Consider the following 27,028-nt stretch of genomic DNA (forward strand, 5'->3'; position numbering starts at 1 on the left):
CTCTGTGTCTCCACCCCTAATTTCTTTGCCTCTCCCCCAGACACCTTACAGCTCTGACATGGGAATTCTGCATCGTGTTCAGTTATGGTCCATTAGAATTGACACATTCATATTTGCTATGATTCTATAAGATGCTGAAGTGTGTTGGTTGGTCAGTCAGTGGGTTAATTAGTTCACTGATTGAGATGATGTCTCCTTGTGTAGCCTAGACTGATTTTGACCCCAAGAGCCTCCTGCCTCAGCATTAGGGATGCTGTTACTATGGATACATACCACCATGCTTGGCTGTTAATTTATTTATCCACTGGTATGGATGTTCCACACTAGGGCCTCATGTAAGCATTTGCATCATGGCCTGAGTTTCCATCTTCAGCACCTATATTAAAAAAAGCCAGAAGTAGTTTAACATAATTGTAAGCCCAGGGCTGTGGAGATGGGGACAGGAGGAACTCTTAGGCTCACTGGACAGCTAGCTGGGATAAATGGGAGAGTCCCAAGTCCTACTGAGAGACCCTGACTCCGAAATTTAACTCTGTCCTCCACAATAATAGTCACATATGTGGGCATATACACATGTGCACATATTTGTATACACACACACAAATGCACACACACACACACACACACACACACACACAATCATTTGATATGAGCATTCACAGGATTAAAGAAGAGATACAAGATCATTTTAATACAGATACTCAAACAGGTCATGTAACAAAGTTCAGCATCCATTCATGATGACAGGACTCCTGAAAGACTTCATTCAGGCTGGAAATCCAGCTCAGCGGTGCGTTGGACTAAGTGCTTTCCTAGCATGCACAGGCCCAGGGTTTAACCCCAGCTCTAGCACAGAAGATTTCAAGTGGTAAGAGCAAAACCTGCTCACTTCATTGTTGCGGATTTCATTGTCGCCAGTGTGTGAGCATGCCAAGCACTTTGTGCCTTTCGGAATGATTTTTCTGTATGTTACAATCACTTATACTTAAATGCTCACCTTGTTTTTTTTAATGTCTTATTTGATTCCCCATAGTGTTGTGTTAATTTGCTTTCTTCGTTGCTCTGATGGGATACCTGGCAAAGGCAAGTCAGAGAAAGAAAGGTTTATTTTTGGCTCCCACTTCAAGGGCACATACAGCCATAATGGTGGGAAGTCACGACTGAAGAATCTTGAGGTGGCTGGTCACATTGCTTCCTCAGCCAGGAAGCTGACATTGAAAGCTGGTCCTTAGTTCACCGCCTCCTTCTAGTTCTGTCTGGAACCTCAGTGCCTAGAATGCTGCTGTCCCAGTTTGGGTGGGTCTTCTCGGTCTAGAAACTCCCTCACAGAAGGTGCCCAGAGGTTTGTTTCTTAAGTGAGTCTAGGTCCTGTCAAATTGATAGTTTCAACAAGGATTAAAGTCGAACTCCCCCCAGCAAAAAGACAAAGATTTCTTTCTAAATAAGGTTACAGAAATGAATGCCCATTCTTGGTGAGACCCGTATAAGACAGCATTTTGCAAATATTAAATGTCTTCTTAGTTGGCCACTGGGCTACAGTGAGGGGTAATCTTGATTACCAACTTGACATACAAGTTGGTTGGCCTGTTGTCGTATCTGGGAAGCATTGTCTTGACTATGAACCTATATAGGAGGGCCTGGTCCACTGTGGGCAGTATTAATCCTAGGCAAGGTGGTTCTGAGCTGTATACAAAAGGTAACTAAGCATGATCCTGCAAGCAAGCCAGCAAGCAGCATTCCTCCATGGTTTCTGCTTCAGGCCCTTTCCCTGACTTCCTTTGCTGATGGACTGTAACCTGTAAGACAAAGTAAGCCTTTCCCTCCCCTAGTCGCTCTTGGTCATGGGGTTTATCAGAGCAGCAGCCAGCAATCTTGATACAGCCATAGCCATTCATTAAGTAAATATTTATCAAACACTGTCATGTGCTAGGTGTTAAGAGTACAGAGATACTAACCAAGAGTTCCACAGAACTGGGTCTGGTAGCCATGACTTACCCAAATAAACGCTATATTTGAAACACTTAATACTAAGGATAATCTTGGAGTAGAAATGAAGTCAACAAACAAGGAGCGTCTCAAACAGTGCATAACTACCTTGTTATGCTTGGGGAACTAGGAGGGTTGCTTCTCTCTGCTCCCTCCCCTCCTCCCTCCCTCCCTTCCTTATTTTTGGTGGTGATGCTGGGTTTAGAATATAAGACCCTAGCAAAGATTCTACCTCAGAGCTATACCCCAGTCCCAACTGGGGAAATTCTTGATTTTTTTTACTCACATTTGAAGCAAGCCAATTTACTAAGCAAAGCTCCCCTAATCTCTTAATGAACAAAAATTGAGCTCTTAATGGCTTCCCAACATACCAGTACCACCTCCCTCAGGCTAAACCCACACTGAAAACACTTTATGAACTGAGTGTACAAAAGACTTCTAATTTTGGAAGTGGAATAAAATTGTTCTCGGGGAGTTGCTTGTCTTTGGATAATCGCCACAGCTGCAGTCCACCCCTCTTGAATGTGTTAGGCCATTAAGGGTAAGACCTAGGATTTGAATTTCGGATTCAAATTCTACTTATGTCCTTGTGGGTCAGTTAAGTCCTTTCTTCTGACTTCGGTTTCTGCCTCTGTAAAATAGAGCAATGACGAGTTCTCTTGACTTCACTGGGAAGGGTGGACGTGGAGTCACACTTGTAACTCCAGCACTTCTGGGGTTGGGAAGGACTGCAGTGAGTCTTCTGGGACAGCCTGGGTCACAGACTGAGAACTGTCCTTCTAAACCAGTAGTAAGGTTGGTAATACAACTCGGCTAGTAGAGAGTTTGCCTATAAGTCACAAAGTCCTAAACTCAGTCCCCAGCGCTAGGTAAATCAGGCCTGGTGTTATAGGCCTGCAATCCCAGGAGGTGGAGGCAGGAAGATCAGGAGTTTGAGGTCACATTGGGCTATACATGGAGTTCGAGGTGAGCCTGGGCTACACGTGACCCAGTGTAAGTAAATGATAAATGAAGATGGAATAAGAGGGGTTGGGGATTTAGCTCAGTGGTAGAGCGCTTGCCTAGCAAGCGCAAGGCCCTGGGTTCGGTCCCCAGCTCCAGAAAAAAAAAAAAAAAAAAAGATGGAATAAGAAAACACAAAGAAACGTATACACACATCCAAGTGCTCCTGGGACAGTGACTGTAACCCTCACCAGCATTGTCTTAGTGAGGAGGAGGATAATTGGGAAGGAGGTGAAGGTTCTCATGTTCTTTGTCTACTGGTGTTGTTATTCCAGTACTCTGTGAGTTGAAGTGATTCATTTTCTTCCTCTAGACACCTCCAAAGGATGGATTCATAACTGCCGATGTTCAGCCCATCCCTGGCAGTTCTCCAGAGGAGAAGCAGTCCCCTTCCTTAGCTTTTCGGTCCTCCTCCTCCTTAAGAAAGAAGAATAACCCTGGGGAGAAAGAGCTTCCACCATGGCGATCGTCAGACAAGCATCCCACAGACATCATCCGCTTTAATTATCTAGACAACTGTGACCCAGAGCTCTTCAGGCTAGGGTGAGAAGCCCCTTGCCTCTCTCAGCCCATTTGTTTTTCAGAATAATTTATTGACACTTGAGTAGATGGGTGCGGGGGGGGGGGGTGGAGGTAACTCACTGTGAACTACACAAGCTTTTCAATAGGCGGATGCGGACTGACCATTCTTAAGAAGTTTGTCCTTTTCATCCTCATCCATCTGGTTCTTACAGCTCTAATGTCTCAGCAGTGCAAGCTCCTTAGTATTTTAAATACTGTGGCTACTGTGCATACATGCCACGGCACATGCGTGTGGATGTCAGAGGGCAGCTTTTAGGAGTCACTTCTCTGCTTCCACCCTGGGTTCAGGGAATCAAATTCAGATCTTCAGGCAAGTATAGCAAGGGCTGTTACCCACTGAGCCATCTGGCCAGCCCATCGTTTAGTGAATATATAGGTATATATTAGCTAGTGTGTGTGTGTGTGTGTGTGTGTGTGTGTGTGTGTGTGTGTGTGTGTGTGTTGGGGGAGGGTGGCTGTATATGTAGTAAAACACTACCAGTTGTTGAAATGAAATGGATACAGTATGGCTCCTCACTGCACTGTTCGTCTCTCAACTTGCCTGCCTTTAGGAGACTGCTTTGTTTGTGGAATTAGAGTCTCCTTTTGTAGCCCAGGCTTGTCTTGAACCTGTGCTCCTCCTGCCTCAGAACCCTGAGTGCTAGGGTTATAAATGTGTGCCACTATGCCTGGATTTCCTGTACATTTGAAATTTCTCTAAATTGACACTCTTCATCAAATTATAATTTGGTGGCTGTTCATTTTTCCTATGTGTGGCCAAGCTGGGTGGTGTGGCAAAGTCAGACAGACGATGCCAATTTATGGCAGTTAGGATTAAACACGGTCTGGAAGTTAGCTTCCCATCCTGCTCATTTGAAATAGAGAGTGGGGATGAGACGGGCACTCAGGGTCCAGAGTGTGTGCTCTTCCCGGAGCACACAAAGCATTGCATGCACACCAGAAACAGGACAGGCAGATGCAGGACAGAAGGAAGGCAGAAGTTAAAAATTAGCAAGAACTTGCTTTTGTTGGTTATCTTTTGTTTGTTTCCTTGTTTCATTTTTTGAGACAAAGTCTCACCCGGTAGCCTGAATAGGCTGTTCTAGAATGGGCAGGCTGGTCTCAAACTCAACACAATTCTCTCGTTTCAACCTCCTAAGTGCTGGAGTTACAGGTGTGAGGTACCATCCTGTCATCTCAGGATGACAAAATAGCACTAAAAATTATAAGACAAGGCAAAAAAGGAATGGCAAAAAACCCAAAACCAAAACCAAACAAACAAAAAAATGTATCAACACTTATGAGAGAGCCAACAGTCACCACTTTAGTTAAGTGATCAATGTTACCATCACTATGAAAATCCTGATCATCAACTATTCTGATAGAATATAAGACTTTTAAATACAAACACCTTACCCAAAGTCTGACTGGAAACTAATCATTTGTCTGGCAGAACTTTCTATTTTTGTAAACGTATACGTAATGAAGAAACAAATAAAGGATACTATAAGGGGCTGGAAAGATGGCTCAGCAGTTAAGAGCACTGACTCTTCCAGAGGTCCTGAGTTCAAGTCCCAGCAGCCACATGGTGGCTCACACCCATCTGTAATGGCATCTGATACCCTCTTCTGGTGTGTCTGAAGACAGCTACAGTGTACTCATGTATGTTAAATAAACAATATATTAAAAAAGATACTATAAGGAAATAATGAAGAGGAGCTAACCTGTGCTAAGTTCTCTGGGATGTTTTAGAAGCTGGCTTCCAAAAAATAATCTGTGTATTGAGGAAAGAAGGTGAGGGAAAGCTCTAGGATCTTTAACCAAATGTAGCTTGAATCTAGAGAAGTTCCTAGTGGAATAGACAGGAGAGAGAGAGAGAGAGGGAGAGAGAGAGAGAGAGAGAGAGAGAGAGAGAGAGAGAGAGAGAGAGAGAAGGGAGAGAGGGAAAGAAAAAAGAAACAACAAAAGGCATTCTTAGAACAACTGCAGGAATTTGAGCATGGACTGTGTATTAAGTGATATTAAATAATGTTTATTTCTTAAGACATAATGGTGCTAGCGTGACTGGGCAGACAAGTGTCTTCACCTTAGGAGCTGAGTGTTGACGTGTTAAGGAGGGGTGTGTCATTTCTGCAATTAAGCAAACAACTACCTCCACCATGGAACCCAACCCTCTATCTGTGCAGGGTGCAGTGAAAGCCAAGAACAGCCAAGTGCTGTCAGTACCTACTTAAGGCTGGGACCCCTATGCGAGTCTTCCAGCTCTTCTGCTTGAAACGCCTCCATTAGAACTGGGGAGACGTCTGGAAGATGAAGTGCCCAGTAATATTTGGGCAGATGCATTCTTTTTAAATAGAAAGTTTTTTTTAGACAGATATTCAAATAGATGATAGAGAATAAAAGAGCAAAATTAACCCTTTTTTGGCTGTCATCAACTGTTAATAGTTCTTAACCCGTAACCTGTCCAGAGTAATTTATTCCTTACCTATTCTGCCCCTCCCCTATCTGCTGCTGCTACTGCTGATTAAGACAGGATTGAGAATTCGAAGCTATTCCAAGCTAGCTTCAAATTCCCAATCCTCCTGCCTCAACCTTCCCAATGCTGAGACCACAAGTATTTGTCACAATGTCTGGTTCCCCTTAATAATGGTAATGACAATGACAATGACAATGATAATGATAATAATAATAATAATAATAAATAGTGGTGGTGGTATTAGTAGTAGTAGTAGTTGTTGTTGTTAATTTGTTTGTATCTTTCAAGACAGGGTTTCTCTGTGTAGCCCTGACTGTACTGGAACTCACTCTGTAGACCAGGCTGGCCTTGAATTCATAAAGATCCACCTATCTCTGCTCTGCTGGAATTAAAAGTGTTTGCCACCACTGACAGGCTTCTAAATTATTTTTAAATAAATAACATCGTATTATTTCATATATGACTTACTTCATGTCATATATTTTAATTTGTATTCCTAAAAGATAAGGACCCTTTACAAAAATCATAGACAGACACCATCTTCATCTAACTCAATGAATATCTCCTTAATACAATTAAGGATAACCGTGTTCAGGGTTCCTTGAATGTCACACAGATGCTTAACTTCTTTATGAATGCTCTGTTTAACCAGGTTCCAGATAAGGTGTCGAATACATGCTGTGTTTGACTCATGCGTCCATTTTTTTCTTTTCCTTAATTCATTTTTTAAATTCACTCTACATCCCAACTGCAATCCCCCAACACACATATATTCATTCTTGATCTGAATTATAAGTTAGCCTTCTAGTCACTTCTTCTGTAGTGTCTCACCATCCCCCTACCCTCCCACCCTACACCCTATAACCCCTACTTCCTGACTCCCCACCCTACACCCCCACCCTACAACTGCCCTGCCCCACCCACGCTGACCCACTGGCCCTTCCTCCTCCTTCTAGGCCCCACCCCTTCTTGCAGTTGGTTGCAAGAATCTGGTCATTTGCATGCTGGACTCTGAAGAGTGCCCTACCACTGAGCATCTTCTCATGTCCCCTGTCCTCTTTCCCCGACCACACTAATAGTCAGAACTAGAAGACCTAGAATATATGAACAAAGACATGCACCTCCTTTTCTGGTTCTTTCTGTATTGTTGGTAACCATGGAAGCGCATTACCTAGCTCCACTATTTTGGGCAAACTTATTCTATAAAGGGCCAGACGGGAGATATTTTAGACTTTGCAGGACATATGCTCTTTGGTACAACCGCTCAGCTCTGATAACATAGCCTGAAAGATGGCCTAAACAAGCCATCTTTTCTGATACACAAATCACTGTTTTCTGATACAACTTTGTGAACGAAATTTGGCTGGTTTTCCCTGTAGGCGGAGGATTAATGGCCCCTGCCTTCTTTTAGCATGTAGGATAGTCATGTGTGCTAGTAAACAAGTATTAGCACTAATACACATGATTATTGAAACAATTTCAGATTTCCTGGTCTGTCCTTTTATCTTTGGGAGATATCCTACTAAGAATATTCAGATAGTCTGGGCATGGTGGTGCATACCTTTAATCCCAATACTCAGAGGCAGAGGCAGGGAGAGGCAGAGCCAGGTGGATCTCTGTGAGTTTGAACTCAACCTGGTCTACATAATGAGTTCCAGACCAACCAGGACTATATAAAATAGACCCTGTCAAAAACAAACGCCCACAAACAAACAAACAAAAACAAAGAATATTCAGATAAATAATGGTGTTAAAAGCAAAGGAAAAACCTGCTTCGTATATGGCAGTGCCACCAACTTTGTGGTCAAGATCAAACTTGTTTAATTTTGCTTTTTATTATTTCCTCTCTGTCATCTTTGCTCATACTCTGGAGAACATTTTAGATGGTTCTAAAGTCAAGCATACAAAATGAGGTTATGTTTGGGGGAGTCTCGCTTTTGCCCCTAAGACTCCAGATTGTTTCTGATGGATTCACGTGAGAATCCTACCTGTTGTTAATGATTTTTCAAATTTTTTGTATCATTCTTCCATTTTAAAAAGTTCAAGGTGCTGGACATGGGTGCAAGCCTGTGATCCCAAAGCTTGGGAGGCAGAAACAGGGTGAGCAGCAGGAGTTAGGGTAGCCTGGTCTACACACAAGTTTCAGAAACAGCCAGCAAGGGTTATATCGTAAGACCCTGCCTCAGAAACAAACAAACAAACAAACATGTTAATAACTAAACAGTACATAAAAGGCTAATAATAAAATTTAACAAATAGAAAATCCAAGGAGTTGGGGATTTAGCTCAGTGGTAGAGAGCTTGCCTAGCAAGTGCAAGGCCCTGGGTTCAGTCCTCAGCTCCAGAAAAAAAAAAAAAAAAAGAAAGTCCAGGAACTACTGTTCTTGCAAAGGACCTGAGTTCAGTTCCCAGCCCCATCCATGGCAGCCCCAAATGGCCTGTAACTCTAGTTCCAGGGGATCTGACGCCCTCTTCTGGCTCCCACAGGCACTGCATATACAAACATGTAGGCAAAACACTCATGCACATAAAATTAAAACAATGTTTGAAAGAGTATTGGCAAATAATAGACATGTTTTTAGATGTCTCCTGAGATGAATGGCAGCATATGATAGGTTTGCCTTTCTTTACCTGATTTTCATGTGTCATTGTATCCTGAGGCTCACTCTGGTTGCCTATAGAAACGTTCTGCTTTTCTTTTTTTTTTTTTTTTTTTTGGTTCTTTTTTTCGGAGCTGGGGACCGAACCCAGGGCCTTGCGCTTCCTAGGTAAGCGCTCTACCACTGAGCTAAATCCCCAGCCCCACGTTCTGCTTTTCTTTTTACAGCTCATAGCCATCCACTGTGTTACTATGCAGGATTAATTGAACAAGCTCTCTATAGACGGACATTCGATTCATTTCCAGTGGGGTGCAGGCAGTCTTTAAAAAATCACTGCACCAACAAGAGTCAACACAATGAAAAAATAACTATGTGGATTGCTAAAGACTTAAAATGATCCGTTATAATGTATCCTTTACTTTGCAATTTTGCAGAAGAAGAAAAAGAAAGGAAGTGACCCCAGACTTCAAGCAGCAGTTTCGAGATAAGAAAAATAAGCTTCAAGACAGAGCCAGGCTCAGGAAAGCACAGTCATTGGTAAGTCTGCTAACAGAACACTCCTCCTGTAATCAGGAAATTACCCTGATCCCTAATCCTATTTGTGAAATTGAATTTGTTGGCTAAATCAAAATCATCAAGTGGTTGTTTAAACCTTGGTCTCTGGGGCTGGAGGTGCTGCTCTGTTGCTGGAGTGATTGCTAGCACGAAGTCCTGGCTTCCATCACCAGCACAGCCAAAAACTCTCAGTGACACCTGCCTGTAATCTCAGCCCTTGGGGAGATAGAGGCAGAAGAATTAGAAGTTCCGGGTTATCTTTGGCTACATAGCAAGCTCAAAGCTGACCTGGACTCAAAAAGAAATGAATAAATAAATGGATAAACTTATTCCAAAACACTGAGTTAATTTTTTTTTTGTCTCTAGTTTATATAACAGGTAATCAGCAAGGTAATAATGTCAGTAACTGTATCTAGGGAACACAGTTAATTTGTAGCAGAATTTCCCAGATTGTGATTTGGACCACAGGGGGTCCCTTTTATCAAATTATGAGAGGTTTGAGAGCAAAGTAAGAAGGATAGGGGTGGAATTAAAAAATGTATGTAATGTAATAATAACAGAGAGAAAAACCGAGAACACATTCCAAGAAAATTAATAAAGAATGGATATCAATTGGTGGGATAATCTGCACCCATTTGGGAGTAAATCTCTTCCACAGTTCTGATTGAGAACTTGTTACTTTCTGCTGAAATGTATTTTCAAGTGTTACATTAGAGAGAGAGAGAGAGAGAGAGAGAGAGAGAGAGAGAGAGAGAGAGAGATGAGCTTCTTAAAATAGAAATAGACCTGCTTGTGTGCTAGACCAGTTCTACTGCACTGGGGGAGGCTCCTTGTAGGTATGTATAGGCTGTGAAGCTTGGACCAAAGCAGTAACATTGTCCATGAATCTGCTGATTGCAAAAACCTAAGTAGAAATACAACAGCAACAGCAGACAGTATGAATCTTATCACATAGGCCATTGCAAGACCTTCTGTTGTGGTTTGCCCTGAAGTTATCTGTATTTTGATGCTAATTCCACTGCCCCAAGGACAGCTAGTCAAGGACTCAGAACTCAGGTGACTTCACCAGAACCACCTCCCCATTGAATTTGTAAAGTAGAGGTGAGGGGCAGGTACAGGATAGAAGGAGGCCTGTCATTGGAGGAGAAGGAAGGATGGGCGGGAGAGAAGTTTGAAGGAAGAGGAGGAGACTAGGAGAGAGAGGAGGGAGAGAGAGGAGACGGAGAGAGGGGAGAAGCCATGGCAGGTGATGTTAAGATTCTGCTCTGTGTATTTACAGGTTGTTATCAATGTTCCTAAGGGATGGATGGTACCGGGCTTTGTACATTTAAGTGGGCAATTATATCTTACCAATTGGGTCAAAGATTATTATGTTGTGTGTTCTTTTATGTGAGGGTTTGAGTGTAGGAAAGTGTGCGGCTGGGATGTGTTTCCGCCAGATATCTAGCAGATATCCATGGGGCACCGAGGTGTAGACCCAGTGGGATAAAAGACAACCGTAATTTTTTATTAATATATTTTTACAACAACAACCTTCTACCTTATTTCCACCAGAATTTGTGTCAGATGCAGTGGCCCACAGGATTACCAGAGAGACAAAGATAGAGAAGGAGAGAGGGGGAAGGAGGAAGAGAGGGAGGGAGGGAGGGAGAGAGGGAGGGAGGGAGGGAGGGAGAGAGAGAGAGAATATGAATATAAAGATAATAAGGGTTGGTGGCAATGTATGCTTAGAAATAATCAATGCAATTGAGTTGTTTCTCCAGCTTGAAAAGCACAAAAGTCTATGACTTTGGACATTAGCCATCTATCAAACAGTAGCAGAGTTTCTTAAAGTAGACTTTAGAATTCAGAAATGGGGACTGGAGAAATACTCAGTGGTTAAGAGCACTGGCTACTGCTCCAGAGGTCTTAGGTTCAATTCATAGTACCCACATGGAGGCTCATGCCTGTCTGTAACTCCAGTTCCAAGATATCTGACCCCCTCACACCAATGTACATACAATAAAATTAAATAAATTATTTTTAAAAAGATGTAAAAGTAGAGGGCTGGAGATGTAACTTGGCATGTGGAGTATTTACCTCGCATGCATGAAGTCCTGGCTTCAATCCAGCACTACACAACTTGGTCATGGTGGCTCATACCTATAAACCCAGTACCAGGGTGATGAGGCAGGAGGATAACTTTAAGGTTATTCATGGCTACATAGCAAGTTTAAGGACAACCTGGGTTAGGTGAGACCCCTGTACCCCCATCACCAAGGAAAAACATTAAAAAGTGGTTAGGTACTGGGCATTGGTGGCACACACCTTTATTCCAGCACCAGGAGACAGAGGCAGGTGAATCTCTGTGAGTCCAAGGCTAGCCTGGTCTACAGAGCAAGTTCCAGGACAGCCAAGGCTACACAAAGAAATTCTTGAAATGCAAAAGGGAAAAGAATGGTTATGTGTGCCAACACACCCTGTAATCCCAACATTGAGGAAGTTGAGGCATGAGAAGCATCCTCACAGGTTCCAGGCCAGCCAGAGCCAACTGCAAGACATTGCCTCAAAAGCATAGTTAAAAAAATGAATGAATGAGTAGATGAATGGATGGATGGATGGATGGATAAGTGGTTAAATGGATGAATGAATGAATGAGTGAGTGAATAAATGTAATAATCATGAAGAGGTTGTGCTAATTAGGGCTAACAGGGAAGACCAGATGAATTAGCGACCGAGGACAATTAGCAATTACTAAACGCATGATTATCATATCTACTTGTTTGGTTTTATAAGTACACTAATTATAATTACTACATACATTTGGTAGTTTTGATAAAGAACACGGAGTATAATTAACTGATCCCCCAGAACCATACTGTGGTCTTTGACTCATGCCTATGGTATGCTGGCCTGCGACAAGCTTGGCTGTTGAGGCTGCAATGTGGTAGCTCAGGACCCCTCTCCTACAGAGTGGCAGCTTGCCCTCACTGTAGGCTCCAGTCCTGGGAAAGGAAAAGCCATTACCTCACATGCATGAAGTCCTGGGTTCAATCCCCAGCACTACATAACCTGGTCATGGTGGCTCACACCTTTAAACCCAGTCAGGGGAAGTCAGGCAGGAAGAGCAGAACTTCAAGGTTATCCTTGGCTATGTAGCAAGTTCAAGGTCAACCTGGGCTACAGAAGACCCAGTGCCTGACCTCCCTCCCCAACTAGTGATAGTGAGGAGATGCTGTGGGAGCCTGGAGAGGGGAGGGAACAGGCACTGAAGACATTATCCCTCATAAGGAAGGGGAATATTGTGACACATGTGAACACATCCAAGTGATTCCAAGGAGGGACTTTGATGGGAAATTCTAGGATTCTTTCAAGGTTTGCTGGGGAAGAGTAATGGGTTTGGGGAGGAATCGGTGCTAGCTGCAAAATTAAAGTGGTATGCCTCCCTCACCCAAGCAGAGGACTGCCAGGGACTACAGTAATCGGGGACTCGTGCCTGTCCTGTGGGAGAGGGACGGACGTGTGATAGTTGGAGAAGGTAGTGTTGTTAGATGGAAAGACCTGGGAAGAAGGAAGCCTAGCCGCACTAGGACAGAGCACCACAAATGCTCTGTTGCTCTAGGGTCCCAGCTGCAGCTGCGGAGATCAGCTTCTCCTCTGCCTGTCACTCCTCAGAGCAAGTTGAGATAAGGCTCAGTCTAAGGAGAAACATCCCCAGGGCACCCGCTTCTAATTCACACGTGGAACTGTGAGCGTGCACATTCCTGCTTAACAGCTATGAAGTCATTGGAAGCCGCTTTCTCTGGTGTTCTCTCTTCTACATGAGATTCCCAGGGGCTGCCTAGGGTGTAGCAGACTGCTAACATCTGTTAGAAGATGAGAATCAAGTTTAGATCTCGTTGGGAATGCTTTGAATTCTCCAAGATTTTCTGGGAACTTTTCTTTTTTCTTTTTTTTTTTTTTTTTTTTTTTTTTTTTCCGGAGCTGGGGACCGAACCCAGGGCCTTGCACTTCCTAGGCAAGCGCTCTACCACTGAGCTAAATCCCCAGCCCCTCTGGGAACTTTTCATAGCGATGAAGAAATTCCCACTACTATTAGTTATGACGGTATCCCATCCCAAAAGAGAGCAAGTGAGAAGCAAAACATCGCAATGCCCTGTCTTTAAACTTCAAAGGTTTTCCAGTCTGGTATCAACACACACACACACACACACACACACACACACACACACAGACACACACACACACACATATCTTGACAGCTTCCCTCTAAATGCCATTTAGAGAAGGAGGAGAGGCTGTCTCCCTGCAGGGAGGGTTTGGTGACTTTGTAGAGAGAAATGGGGCAGGAAGAGCATGGTGTTAGCAGACACCAGGATGCAGAGGGAAGGCCTAAGCCTACAGTGCTTGAGACCAGGGACAAGATCTGTGGTAAAGCCTCTTCAAATTCAAATAAGGGCTTACAAGTCTCCGAGCTCAAGAAAACAGAAGTCTTTTGAGAAGACACAAAAATACAGTTTGTGAGTATCGTAGGTCCACAGATGGCATTATATATGCAGAGAGAGAGAGAGAGAGAGAGAGAGAGAGAGAGAGGATATTTATCTTAACACATTCATGTGTTTGGCCTGGATGTATGTTGGCGCCCCACATTATGCAGTGCCCACAGACACCAGCAGAGGGTGTCAGGTCCTCTGGAACTGAAGTTGCAGGTGATTGTTAGCTGCTGTGTGGAGCTGGAACTCCCAACCTTGGTCCTCCGGCAGAGCAGCCAGTGCTCTTAACCACTGAGCCGTCCCTCCAGCTGTGCTGCACCCCGAACCCTCAGCTGACCTCTTATTTTGACCTCTCCTTCCCACCAGGTTGAGTATAAAACCCACACACCTTTGTCTCCATTGGACTTTTCCTTGGAAGTTAGTCCTTGCTTTCCAGGTCGTGTCTGGGCTGGGGATTTCAGAAAGCTGTTGAGCCTTTAATTACCTGCTGATTCTCTCTAATTGCCTTAGATAAGACCCGCTGCTAATTCCAGCCTCCAGAAGGCAATTACCTTCCTCACCTCTTTCCAGGATCACTTCACTCTTAGTGTCCTGACCTTTTTTCTTTTTTTTTTTTTTTTTTTAATGTTTCTTTGAGCATTCTCATTGTGCTTCGTTAAATCAAATAGGAGAGAAAATATACACTGAAACGACTTCTGGACGGTGTGGTAGGAAGAATGGAACAAGCCAGGGTTCAGTTTCAACTCTTTAACAGTCGATCTTGTAGAGCTTCTTCTGTCTTTCCGTGTATAGATTGAGAATTTGAATATACTTTAACAATGTCATTGGCGGGGAGGGGGTTGAGAGATAATTCATTGGTAAAGTGTTTGCCTTTCAAGAATGTGGCCATCCCTCAGTTCCATCCCTAGAACCCACAGGGCTGAGAGGGCGAGGGGGGAGCCAGGAGTGGTGTTATGTGTTTGCAGTCCTTGTGCTGGGTAGGCAAGGTTGAGGGGCTAGCTGAGGCTCAGCAGCTAGCCAGCCTGGTCTAACTGCTAAGTCCTGGGCCATCTCAAAAGACAAGGCGGATTATATTCGAGGAGCCACACCAGAGATTGTCTGGCTCTCACCTACAACCGCACAGACATGCGTGCACACATTCCAGGCTGGATCCTGACCCTGCAGGGTCCCCTAGGTGCCTAATGAGTGTGCTCCTGCGTCCTTCTCTCTCCTTTCCTGGAGGTCACGGCTGTGATTAAAGTGCCATGAGATAGAATACCAAAGCCATTCCATTTGAGAATCCAATTTTTAAGCCAATAATTCTTGTTTACTTTCCTATCTTTTTCTTTGAACTTTGGGAAATATGATTCACTAAGACTAAAGAGGTTACAGAAGAGAATTTAAACCGGTTTCCTTCCTGACAGTTGTCAACGACTGCTTTCGAATTCCAGCAAACACTCCCTGTTTGTTCTATACTATCTATTTGCTTTGGATATACAAAGTTACACGTTTTCACAGAGAGATTTTTAAATAGTTTAATTCCCACAAGAAAACATCTGGGGATGTCATTTGGAAGGAGGCAGAAAGAATGTGGCTATGCATAGAGATGACATTAGGATCTTTTGCTAAATGGCATGACAGTGGGTGAGTTAGCCTCTCTGAGCCTCATTTTCTCCATCTGTAAAATGGAAATCATGGCGTTTATCTTGCAGGGTTGGTGTCAGCACATAAATGTAGGATATAACTAAGGATCGTGTTAGTTTCTTTCGTGGTTATTGTGATTAAATACCCTCACGAAGGCAATTTAAGAAAGAAAGAATTTGTTTGGCTCAGAGGTCCTATAGCTTTTGTCTTAGGGGTTCATGGCTGTGAAGGGACACTATGACCAAGGCAACTCTCATAAAGGACAACATTTAATTGGGGCTGACTTGTAGTTTCAGAGGTTCAGTTCATTATCATCAAGGCAGGAAGCATAGCATCATGCAGGCAGACACGGTGCTGGAGAAGGAGCTGAGAGCTCTACATCTTGATCAAGAGGGGCCGTCTTCCACAGGCAGCCAAGAGGGGCTGTCTTCCACAGGCAGCCAGGAGGAGACTCATACTCCACACTGGTGTTTGAGCACTATGTAACCTCAAAGTCCACCCCACAGTGACACAATTCCTCCAAGGCCACTCCTACAAGGCCACACCTTCTAAAAGTGCTACTCCCCGTGGGCCAAGCATCCAAACATATGAGTCTATGGGACCAAACCTATTCAAACCACCCCAGCACTCAATGGTTGTTCTAGCACAGTTTCAGAGCCTTTCACATTCCTCCCACAAAAAAGTTCAAAGGCCTCGGAGCCATAGGATTGGGTTTATAACAGCAGCAAAAGCACCTATGTCTACCTATGTCTGCACCGGTTTCTTTTTCTGTTGCTGTGTTAACAAGGGACTGGAGAGATGGCTGGCTCAGTGGTTAAGAGCACTGACTGCTCTTCCAGAGGTCCTGAGTTCAAATCCCAGCAACCACATGGTGGCTCACAACCATCTGTAATGGGATCTGGTGCCCTCTTCTGGTGTGTCTGAAGACAGCTACAGTGTACTCATACGTAATACATAAATAAATCTTAAAAAAAAAAAAACTCTAACAAAAGCAACTTATGGGGAAACAGTTCATTTAGCTTTATAGTTTATCATGACGGGGAAATTAAGGCAGCAGGGAATTGAAACAGCCTGTCAGATTACATTCACAGTCAAGCCCCAAAAGCAGTGAACAAATGAGCACACACTAGAGCTCAGTGTATCCTCTCCGTTCTGTACCGTCCTGCATTCCCTGCTTGCAGTGGTCTCACCCATAGTCAAGATGGGTCTTTCCACATTCATTAACTTAAGACAGTCCCTCACAGATAGACTCAGAGACCCCACTCCCAGGTGATTCTAGATCTTGTCAAGCTGACAGCAACACTAGCCATCACAAGCACCTACTATGTGTTTGTGTTCTCCATTACACACCATCTTTCTCGATTACTTTGCTGTCTAAGAACACAGAGTAGGACTCAGATAACCTAGGCTCAACGCCCAGTATCACTTCTTTAATAGCTCGGAAATTTAACCCAGGGAATTTAAGCTTTCTGGGGACTATTTTCCCATCTGGAAAAAATGTAGACAGTTAATAGGACTAATACAGGGTTAGGAGAAGGCAAGGCAGTTAGTTCTTAGCTCAAAGGGGGCACCCTCCAGTGGTTGCCAGTCACGGTAATATGCATGGCACATCCCTAATTAGACAAGCCCAAATCTGAAACCCTCTGTGTTCTCATGTCCCCTCTGCTGGCTGTGTACGATACCCTGACATTAAGCACCTTAAGGGAGGAGCAGTTTATTTGGTTCACAATCCTGAGTTATAATCCATTGTTGCAGTAAAGTCAAGGCAGAAACTAGAAGCATCGAGTCATATCTGAGGGCAGAGAGAAAAGGGATGCATGCTTGTTGGTATTTCTCTACATTTGTAAAGGCCAGAACCCCAAACCAGTGCTGCCCACTGTTTTGTTCAGGCTGGGTCTTCCCACCTCAATTAAGGCGATAAAGACATGTCTGTAGGCCAACCTGATCTAGGTGATCTGTCACTGGGACTCTTTTTCCAAATGATTTCAGGTTGTGTCAAGTTGACAACCAAAGCTAAAAATCACATTTTCCGAGTGACGCCCAGGAAAATTCCATACCTGACCTCCCAACACAGGTCACAGAAAAACATAAAGTGTATAGAAAATATCATGGATACTCACCTTCAGGATACATGTATGCAGTGTACATAAAACATCAATGAATTTCCTCTATCTCAGGGCCCATCCCTAAGGTGTCTCATCACCCATATGCAAATGTTCCCAAACCAGCATTTCAGATACTGACTACTGTAACTAACTGGAGAATAATAATAATAATAATAATAATAATAATAATAAGGGGCTGGGGATTTAGCTCAGTGGTAGAGAGCTTACCTAGGAAGCGCAAGGCCCTGGGTTCGGTCCCCAGCTCCGAAAAAAAAAAAAAAAAGAACCAAAAATAAATAATAATAATAATAATAATAATAATAATAATAATAATAATAAATCATGCCCGGTACCACACAGCAGGTCTGAGGGACAGCTGCTGAGAAGCAGACCAAGGAGGAACTGGCGGAGAGACCAGCCCTACAGACAGAAGGTAGTGGCCAGGGGCTCCAACCAGTCTCAGGAATGTTCAGACCATACCCATCTTCCCCCCAGTTTTCTTTTCTCTTCGCCTTCTGAAGTGGTTGGGGCTGGGGCTCAGTTACTCAAGTACTTGCCTGCATTCAATCCTCAGTACCACATAAACAGAGCATGGTGGCTGCATCTGTAATCCCAGCTCTAAGGTGATGGAGAAAGAATAATCAGTTCAATGTCAACCTTGACTACAGGGGTTCAAGGGCTAGAAGCTCTGTCTCAAAAGGAAGTAAAAAGGGGTTGGGGATTTAGCTCAGCTGTAGAGTGCTTGCCTAGCGAGCGTAAGGCCCTGGGTTCGGTCCCCAGCTCCGAAAAAAAGAAAAAAGAAAAAAAAAAAGGAAGAAAAAAAAAAGAGGAAGTGCAAGTCATGCGTTCTCTTTGCCCAGGCGGCCTCTGTGTCACTGTGTATCAGTTTCTGTTTGTATACATATTGTGTATCTGTATATATGTTGTGTATCTGTGTACATTCCCTGCACTGGCTCCTTGATACAGTTGTGCTTCACTCCACCCTCCCATACTGAAGCGCAGAGTGTACTGAATTCACCAACTACAACTTTGGCTGTCGATGTTGATGCCTGAAAGGAAAAGGCCCAGGAACCCCTCTCTAGAGCCGCATTTCTCCCTTACTGCTCAGAAAGCAGAGTGTATGTTCCGTCTCATCGCCTCCTGTGTCAGCATTCTAGATATAATGAATGACCTTGGCATTTCCTACTAAGAGGCGCCTTCCTGGTTCTCTGTCACCAAACATTTAGATAGATGCCAAATGGCTATTTAAACCAAAACATTTGGCACCAAAACAAGTAGCATCTACTTAGAATCTACCAGGAAAGAATTTTACTTGTGACTTATATGATACTAGTTATGTGCGTATCCATGAGAACAGGTTTTAATCACTCCTTTCATAGTGTTTAAACTATATGTGAATGTAGGTAGTGGAGGGTGCATACGTATATGCATCTGTGTATGTGCATGCATGTGTATGTACGTGAAAATGCGTGTATACATGCATGTGTATATGTGTGAATATATGTGTATATGTGTGAATGTATATTTGTGTGTATGTATATGTATGTGTTGTGTTAATGTATGTGTGTATATGTGTACATTTATATATAAATATATGTATATGTGTATGCATGTGGATTTGTGTATGTATATTGCATATACATCTGTATTGTGAGAATTTATGTGTTTATGTTTGTATATGTTTATATGTATTTGTGTGTATGCCTATGTATTGCATATGTAAATGTTTTTATATGTATGCATATATTATGTATATGTGTGTATATATATGTGTATGTATTTCTGTGTGTGTGCAGCATTTAGTAACATGGGGCTTTATTGAAAAATCTGGTAGAAGCCCATGTGGGTGTTTTGAATCAGGAGTCATCCTAGGCCTGTGTATATGGCCTGTGGACATTTTGTAATGCATCTGCCTTATTTCATCTACTTGGATGGCTAAGTGACAGAGATTTAAAGTCTTGGGTTACAGTTTCAAAACCCTGGCTATATTGCCTTGTCTTCCTCTGCAGCTGATGGTTTTGCCTCAGGAAAAGGAAGAATAAAGCCATCCTGGAGTCATCTTCTGCCTGTGCTGATGATCTCTCCTAACGCATCATTTCTGTTTCTCCAGGACAAGAGGGGAGGAAGGGGACACCATCCCACAGGTGCTGACCACAGCAGGGTCCTAACCAGATGGGTCTGAGCAGATTTCCAGGCTCCACAGCAGTAGGGCAGGGGTCTTCCTTACAAAACAGCGGGCATAAACAGTTCAGCCATCACCCCTCACAGCTCCTGCTCAGAAGAAGTGAGAATTCACTCAGCAATTCGTCTCCCCTGACAGTCACCAGCCAGTGCTTAAATCATCTCTGTCAAATAATAATCCACACTTAGACACAGTGTAATAATCTGAACTAGGAGTCATGATAGACTATGACACATGTAATAATCTGAACTAGAAGTCATGATATAAACAATAAGGGACACCATTCCTAAACACTGATAAAGGCAGCGAGGTCTTCTACAAAGTAAAGATTTGCCATGTTCTACTCCTACCTCTCCAACATGGAATCTCATTTTATTGGCCTCAAACGAGTGAACTCAAATGATCCTCCTGCTTCCGCCTCCCAAATACTTGGGACTAGGCTCATGCCTATGCCCAGCTCTGCCCCTTTCTTCTCCACATGACAGAAGTGCTGGAAATATTAAGAGAACGAATGAATGTTTGAGTCCAGGTGCTTACATCAATGGCCATTGGCTTTCTGGAAGAGCGGCTGGCGCACCTTACATACTGCTCTCATTACTGTATCTGCTTGTTTACCGTACTCATGAAATACTTTTCCTAACTCTCTTCATTGACCAACGGGCGTATCCAATGGTGTCGTTCATATAACTGATAATTTCCAAGTGGCTGCACATACATAATATGAATTGTTTTAAGTCAGCTACAGGATGAAAATTGCAGGTCTGATTGTGTATCAGTTTATTTATTCGGGTGGTTTCTAGCTTAACACTTTTCTAGGGCACTAGTACATCATGGATCTCTCAGCTTTGGCAGCCTCTGGGTCCTCTCACTCACCTTCCCAGCACCCAACCTATCAGCAGCACCCTCTGTCCTTATTCAGAGTCTACCTGCTGCAGCCATTGCCCTGTAATAAAAGAAGGAGCCACTGGCATAGATCTCACTGATTCAACAAGTATTTGGCAGGCATTGGACCAGGCACTAGGGAAACAGCAGGACAAGACCCAGTCTGGCATTCTGGTGGTTTATAGGCTAGAGGGGGAAAGCACCAACTGAGGCTAGAAACCTGGCAGATGCGACAGGTTTGAGGGACTTGTGGTCTCCAGGTGTGCCATTCAGAGGAGGTCTGGACTTAAGAGCCAGAACTCAGGAAGAGAGTAGAAGTAGGGGCCTGGGGATTTAGCTCAGTGGTAGAGCGCTTACCTAGGAAGCGCAAGGCCCTGGGTTCGGTCCCCAGCTCCGGAAAAAAAAAAAAGGAAAAAAAAAAAAAAAAAAGAACCAAAAAAAAAAAAAAAGAATGAAGAGTAGAAGTAGATTCAGCCATGATGATTGAGGGACCAGCTGCCCAGAAAGTAAGCCAGTTCCATCGATTCCACTGTAAAAACGCTGAACTTGCAGCAGCGGTGGTTAGCCGCACAAGACCCGCACAAGAAGGGGCCACTCAACAGTCCATCACGAACAGGGGTGGGCTCATGCAGTCCCAGTTCTAGCTAAGGAGTGTTGACACTGATGGCTGCTGGAGGAGCAGGAGTCATTTTTCTTCAGTACTGTGGCCACTGGTAAGTTGTCCCAGAAAACATTAATTAAACTCAGAGTTATAATAATGAAAATTTAAAAGCCCATGAAAGCAGGAGAAGAACTTACTGGGAAGAAGAGATTCAGAGGGAGTAGGAGGAGTCAGGGAAGGTAATGGGGGCAGATATGGTCAAAATAATGTGCATTTTGAAATTGTCAAGGAAGAGACCAAAAAAATATGTTTGTGTTGACGTGTGTGGTGTGCGCACATGTGCGTGTGTGCTCCTGTGGACAGTGCTTGCATTTTCTGTGTACATTTGCACTTATATTTATTGTGGACATAGTGATTGCACACGATATCTTTAGAAGATATAAAGCAGCAGATAACCTTGGCTGGCCTTGTGAAAGGGAACATAGGAGATGACTGGGGGGGAGGTTTAATTGAGCCCTTTCTCATCATTTGAATATTAAATCACCCAGAAAAGTAGCCTATGCGAGAAATAAAGAAACTCTAATTTTAAAGGAAGGGAGGAAAATCTCTGAAGCCTTGTTGGAGACACCTGGTAGGGAAGAAACCCCATGTAGGGGGGAGAGATCTAACCCAAGGTGCTCAGAGGTCAAATGAACCACTCGAAATCAGGAGTTCTGTCTCTGTGGTGGTTTGAATACACTTGGCCCAGGGAGGTGTGGTCTTCTTAGAGGAAGTATGTTACTGTGAGGGTGGGCTTTGAGATCCTCCTCCTAGCCACATGGGAGCCATTCTTCTCTTAAAAGCCTTCAGAGTAAGATGTAGAGCTCTCAGTTCCACCAGCACCATGCCTGCCTGCATGCTGGTATGCTTCCCACCATAATGATAATGGACTGAACCTCTGAACCTATAAGCCAGCCCCAATGAAATGTCTTTTATAAGAGTCACTTTGGTCATGGTGTCTGTTCATAGCACTAAAACCCTAAGACAGTACCTTCCTAAAATTTTCCTCATTGCTAAGTTTATGTTTGAGAAGGTGGACATTTTGGGGAGCTCATGGCAAGATAGCAGAGGTCAGTAGGAAGGAGAAGGTTTGGGGAGCCCTGGTATTGGGATAAGGAACATTTCTAGTTATTTCAGCAAGTCAGGTGTTACAGACCATGGTCCAGTCCTCTAAGGTTTTTACCCTTTTATGTATCTTCCCCTGTTTTTCTTTTGAATCTTGGTTCATACCTGTACTCCCTTGGGAGGCTGAGGCAGGAGAATTGCTATGAGTTTAGGACTAGCCTGTGCTATATTGATAAGTTCCAAGCCAGCTTGGGCTACAGTGTAAGACACTGTCTCTAAGAAACACACAGACACACACACACACACACACACACATACACACACACACACACACACACACACACACACACACACACAGCCACAACAATAAAAAAAAAGGCAGACACTAAAGTCGTCTTCTTTTTTTTCTTTTCAAGATAGGATTTCTCCATGTAGCCCTGACTGTCCTGGAATTCTCTCTGTAGACCAGGCTAGCCTCGAACTCACAGAGATCTGCCAGCCTCTGCCTCTCAAGTGCTTGGATTAAAGGTGTGCACCACTACCATCAGGCTGACACTACAGTCGTAAACTGGGTCTGGGGAGATGGCTCCATTGCAAGCATGAGACCCGAGTTTGGTCCCCAGCACCTGTGTAAGGTGTGTGTACCACAGAGCTGGTCATGGCAGTGGACACTTGTAATTCCAGAGCTGGGAGAGTAAAGACAAATAGGTCAATGCCTGGCCTCTCTTGTCAGTCATGTTTTAGGCCATTGAGAGATCTTGTCTCAAAAAATAAGATGCATGGCCACTGAGAAATGACACTGGAGGTTGTCCTCTGGCTTCCACATGGACATACACTCATCTTGCACACACCCAAGAAACAAAACAAACAGAAACTCAACCTTAAACTGGAGAGGGTCTGTAAACTGCTTTCTAGGACAAGAAAAGTAGATATAAGAAACCAACTTCCCAGAACTGCTCTCAGCAGAAAAGAGAAAGCCAACAGTCTGGACAGGTGGTGACAGCTACCATGGGGGAGCAAGGCGGTGGGAGCCCCTGGGACCTGCCATCAAGAAGGAGAGCTGCAGAGAGCCTGCCCAGGCCTGTGCCTGCCTGGGGCTCCGAGCAAAGGGTTCCTCTAATTCAGTGACAGATAAGCAGGGCTCAGTAATAGGATTAATCCTGAAAGTGTTACAGGTGAGAGCAGACGAGCCCTGTCTTGTTATCAGGAGAGCCCGGCCTGGTCCTTCTTCTGCAGGCAGCACTTTGTATTGTATTGTTCCTGAGAGGGCACAAAGGACACTCTGGCTTATTCTCTTGCCTTGCCTTGTGTGGATCTGAAATCAACTGCTCTATGCTTTTTTTGGTTGTTTTTGCTTTGTTTTCCTTTTTGTGGTGTTGAGGATTGAACCTATTGTCTCATGTGCGTTTGGCGTTTGGCAATTGTTCTACCACTGAATTCTCTCTTTCTCTTTCTCTCTCTCTCTCTCCCTCCCTTCCTCCCTCTTCCCCTTCCTCCCACTCTTTCTAGGTGGGTTTTTCTTTTCTTTTCCTTTCCTTTCTTTTCTGTTCTGTTCTTTTCAAAACAGTGTTTCTCTGTGTAACAGCCCTGACTGTCCTGGAACTCACTCTGTAGACCAGGCTAACCTCAAACACACAGAGATCCACCTGCTTCTGCCTCCTGAATTCTGGGTTTGAAGGTGTATGCCACCATGCCCAGCTTAATTTTGAGACAAGATTTAGCTAAATTGCTAAATTGCCCAGGTTGACCTGGAACTCTTTCTTGTAGCCCAGGTAGGCTTTGAACTCTAACCTCCCTGCCTCGGTCTTCTGCAGGATCCCATCAGCCTCTACAGGGATCTTAAAGCAACACTGACAATGTCAAACAGTGGGAGGTTATATGCTCTCATCCCCTTGCTCCGACCCTCAAGGCTGATACTTTGACTCTTTGATCTTAGATACTTGCTATTTTAGCTCTAATTTTATCTGGACCTCTCTGTAGATGGCCCCATAGAAACAGTGAAGCCCAAGACCCCAGCTTTGCAGGCAGGGAGACCAAAACACAGAAGTGAACATCGATGCACAAGACCAAGTCGCCAAGGCCAAGATGGAGAGCTCAGTGATGTTCTGGGAAGCCCAGAAGATGAACATATTCAAGATAGGCAGGCTCATGGACAAGTATAATCCCAGCCCTTGAGGCAGAAACAGGAGCATTGATGCAAGTTGAAGGCTAACTTGGGCTACACAGAGAAATCTCATCCTAAAACACAAAGACAGGGCAGAGGAGATGGCTCAGGCAATGAAATGTTTACTGTACAAGCATGGGGACCCGAGTTTGATACCCAGCCAGTGCCCACATAAATCGATCATAGTGGTGTGTGCCTGCAATCTCAGCATGCCCACTGCCCCAGCTCCGGGAAGACTGAGGCAAGAATGGGGCTTCTTGGACAGTCAGTCCAGACGATTCAGCAAGCCAGGCCTTGGAAATCAAGCCAGAGAGCAATTGAGGAAAGCATCTGATGTCAACCTCTGGCCTCCACATACACATGTATGTGAAAACACATACAGTACATTAGATCCCCTGGGTATAGTCATGTGTCACTAGAATGCCAACCTGGGGTATGTGAGATCTTGTATATTGATACTTCTAGAAGAAAGTGGACCTTGGAGGGTGAGTTAGCAGATAGAAAGAAAGGCAGGTCAGAGGTGTGGGGCAGGACCATTCCACACAGTGCAACCTTAAGGGACAAGTTAGCTAAGGAGAGAGCAAGCAACTGCAATCACTGGTTTCTGAATCGATGAAGAGATTTCCCGAGATTCAGGGGAGGCCTGCACACTTGAGCATAGATGGACTAATGATGTCACAGGATCTGTCCCTTGCCTGACAAAATGGAGTAGGGGATCAGGGGGAACACGGGGATAGGGGGTGGGGTAGGGTGGCCTGGCAGGGAATGACAGCAGGTGAGGGGCTGTGGCCACGGGAATCATCTTTCATCACAACTTAAGCCAAGGGAGAGGCGAACTGTTTGCTTTTTGTGTTTGTTCGGTATGTTTTGAGTCAGATAAGCCTAGCACTCTGTAGCCCAGGCTGGCCTGAAACTTTCGGCAGCCTTCCCTCTAAGTTCAGACAGTTGGGATTATAGATGTAGGCCTTCATAATGGGCTCAAGGGCAAACCTTTTGAAGGTTAACTTATTATTTGAGATAGGCTCTCACTGTGCAGGCCAGTCTGGCTTCGAGTCCACAGAGACCTCCCTGCCTCTGCCTCCCATGTGCCTGGCTCAATGGCAAACTTTGTAAGGCACTCCCCTGGCCTCACGCTCTGCCTGCCTTATGTTTTACTCTCGCTTTTCCCTCTTTCCCTCTCCCATTTCCCGCACGCGGCCAGATGTCAAGGAGAGATCTGTTGTCACTGTGAGTTGGGGCTGGGATGTCACCTTGGGCCATTTGCCTTGTTAAAAAGGGTGCATGCGTGCTCGCTTCGGCAGCACATATACTAAAAAGGGTGCGTGCAGAGCGTAGAGTGAGAAGCATGGGGACCGTCCTGGTGTCCCCTGGTCTAAGACTCGGAAGTCTCCGGAGCCAGCTGTGACACTGAAGCTGTGACTGTGCCCTGTAGCTGTCAAGCGTGTTCCTCCCTTGCATTTACTTCTAGAGTGGAGACTGTGAATAGCTCCTCCCTCCCTTTCTCTTTCATGATTTTCTTGAGGTCCAAATAAAATGTGGTGGGGGTGAGGGATGGCTCAGTCTGTACAGTGCTTGCCCGGCAAGCATGAGGACCTGAGATTGACCCCCAGTACCCATGTAAAAAGCGAAGTGTGCTGGTGTGTGCTTATAATCTCTGCACTTAGGAGGTTGAAACAGCCGGATCCCTGGGGCTCACTGGCCAGCCTGGACTAACTGGTGAGCCCCAGACCACTGACCCACCCTGTATTAAAAACAAAACAAAAACCTAAGTGAGTCACTCTTGAGGAATGAACTCAGTGTCCTCATGTATGTGCATGGGCACGCACACACGAGCTCGAGCGCACACACACACACACACACACACACACACACACATTGAGTTTGTGAAAGCCCATTTGAAGGTGAAAATTTACTAGTTGTAGTTCAAAGTGAAGACGGCATGGGAGTGATGTAGAGGTTCCTGGGGAACTTTAGAAATCCCCACCTGCCTTACGACTGCGTTACGTCGCGTCACATCGTTCATTATAAGAAGTTTAAGTACATGGTTTCCGTTGGCACTTCCATAACCTCCCTCTAACAGGCACTCCTTCTTCCCTAGATGTCCCTGAGTTCCCCTCCAAAAGTTCCAGTTCGTCTCGCCTGGCCTCTGCATCTGCCAGGGGCACCCTCAGATCACGAAGCAACAACCGAAGTTCTCACGGAGCACCATCAGAATCACCCTGGGCTTCCATCACCCTCTCTGAGGCTCCAGAGTCAAAGCTGACTTAAGGATGGAAAAGGGCTTTTCTCTAAATGACAAGGTGTTCTTCACAGCTCAGACCTGGATTCTAACTAGTCCCTCTATTAAACTCTTTTGGCCTAAGTACCTCCCCGTGAATGGTCCTGTGAGTCTGTGTGTCTCGGGAAAAGAGAATGAATGGCGGAAATGGTGTTAAACGCAGACCCTTGGAAATATGGCAACAGACGCCTTGGGTTTGATGAGGGGACGTCTGATGTCTTCGTTGGTGATACTGGGAAGGTCAGGCCCCAGAGGGAGACACCCCCGAGCCTCTTCAGTCGTTGGTAAAGGACATGCTTAGGGTGCTGGGCTACAGCACAGGCCGAGAGGGTTCAACAATAGAAGTGCATTAGCTCACAATCTGAATACTGGAAGTTTGAGATGATATATCAGCAAGTGACACCAAGGTCTCAAAGTCTCTCTCTATTGGCCATCTTC

General features: G+C 44.6%; 1 protein-coding gene across 7 annotated transcripts in view; it reads left to right on the forward strand.

The window, feature by feature from the left end:
• The window catches only part of Fbxo16 (F-box protein 16), a 49,890-nt gene extending 23,213 nt beyond the window's left edge, over positions 1-26,677 (forward strand). For 4 of the 7 annotated variants that reach the window (XM_039093332.2, XM_063274288.1, XM_039093333.2 and 1 more), the window contains 3 exon segments: positions 3,302-3,531; positions 9,059-9,161; positions 26,411-26,677. In XM_039093332.2, the coding sequence (XP_038949260.1) occupies positions 3,302-3,531; positions 9,059-9,161; positions 26,411-26,575 (498 nt within the window). In that variant the 3' untranslated portion in view covers positions 26,576-26,677. 7 annotated transcript variants of the gene reach the window in all.
• The last annotated feature ends 351 nt before the right edge of the window (positions 26,678-27,028 follow it).

This window comes from Rattus norvegicus, chromosome 15 (genome assembly GCF_036323735.1).
Source record: "Rattus norvegicus strain BN/NHsdMcwi chromosome 15, GRCr8, whole genome shotgun sequence".
In the NCBI taxonomy this organism is placed as follows: Eukaryota; Metazoa; Chordata; class Mammalia; order Rodentia; family Muridae; genus Rattus; species Rattus norvegicus.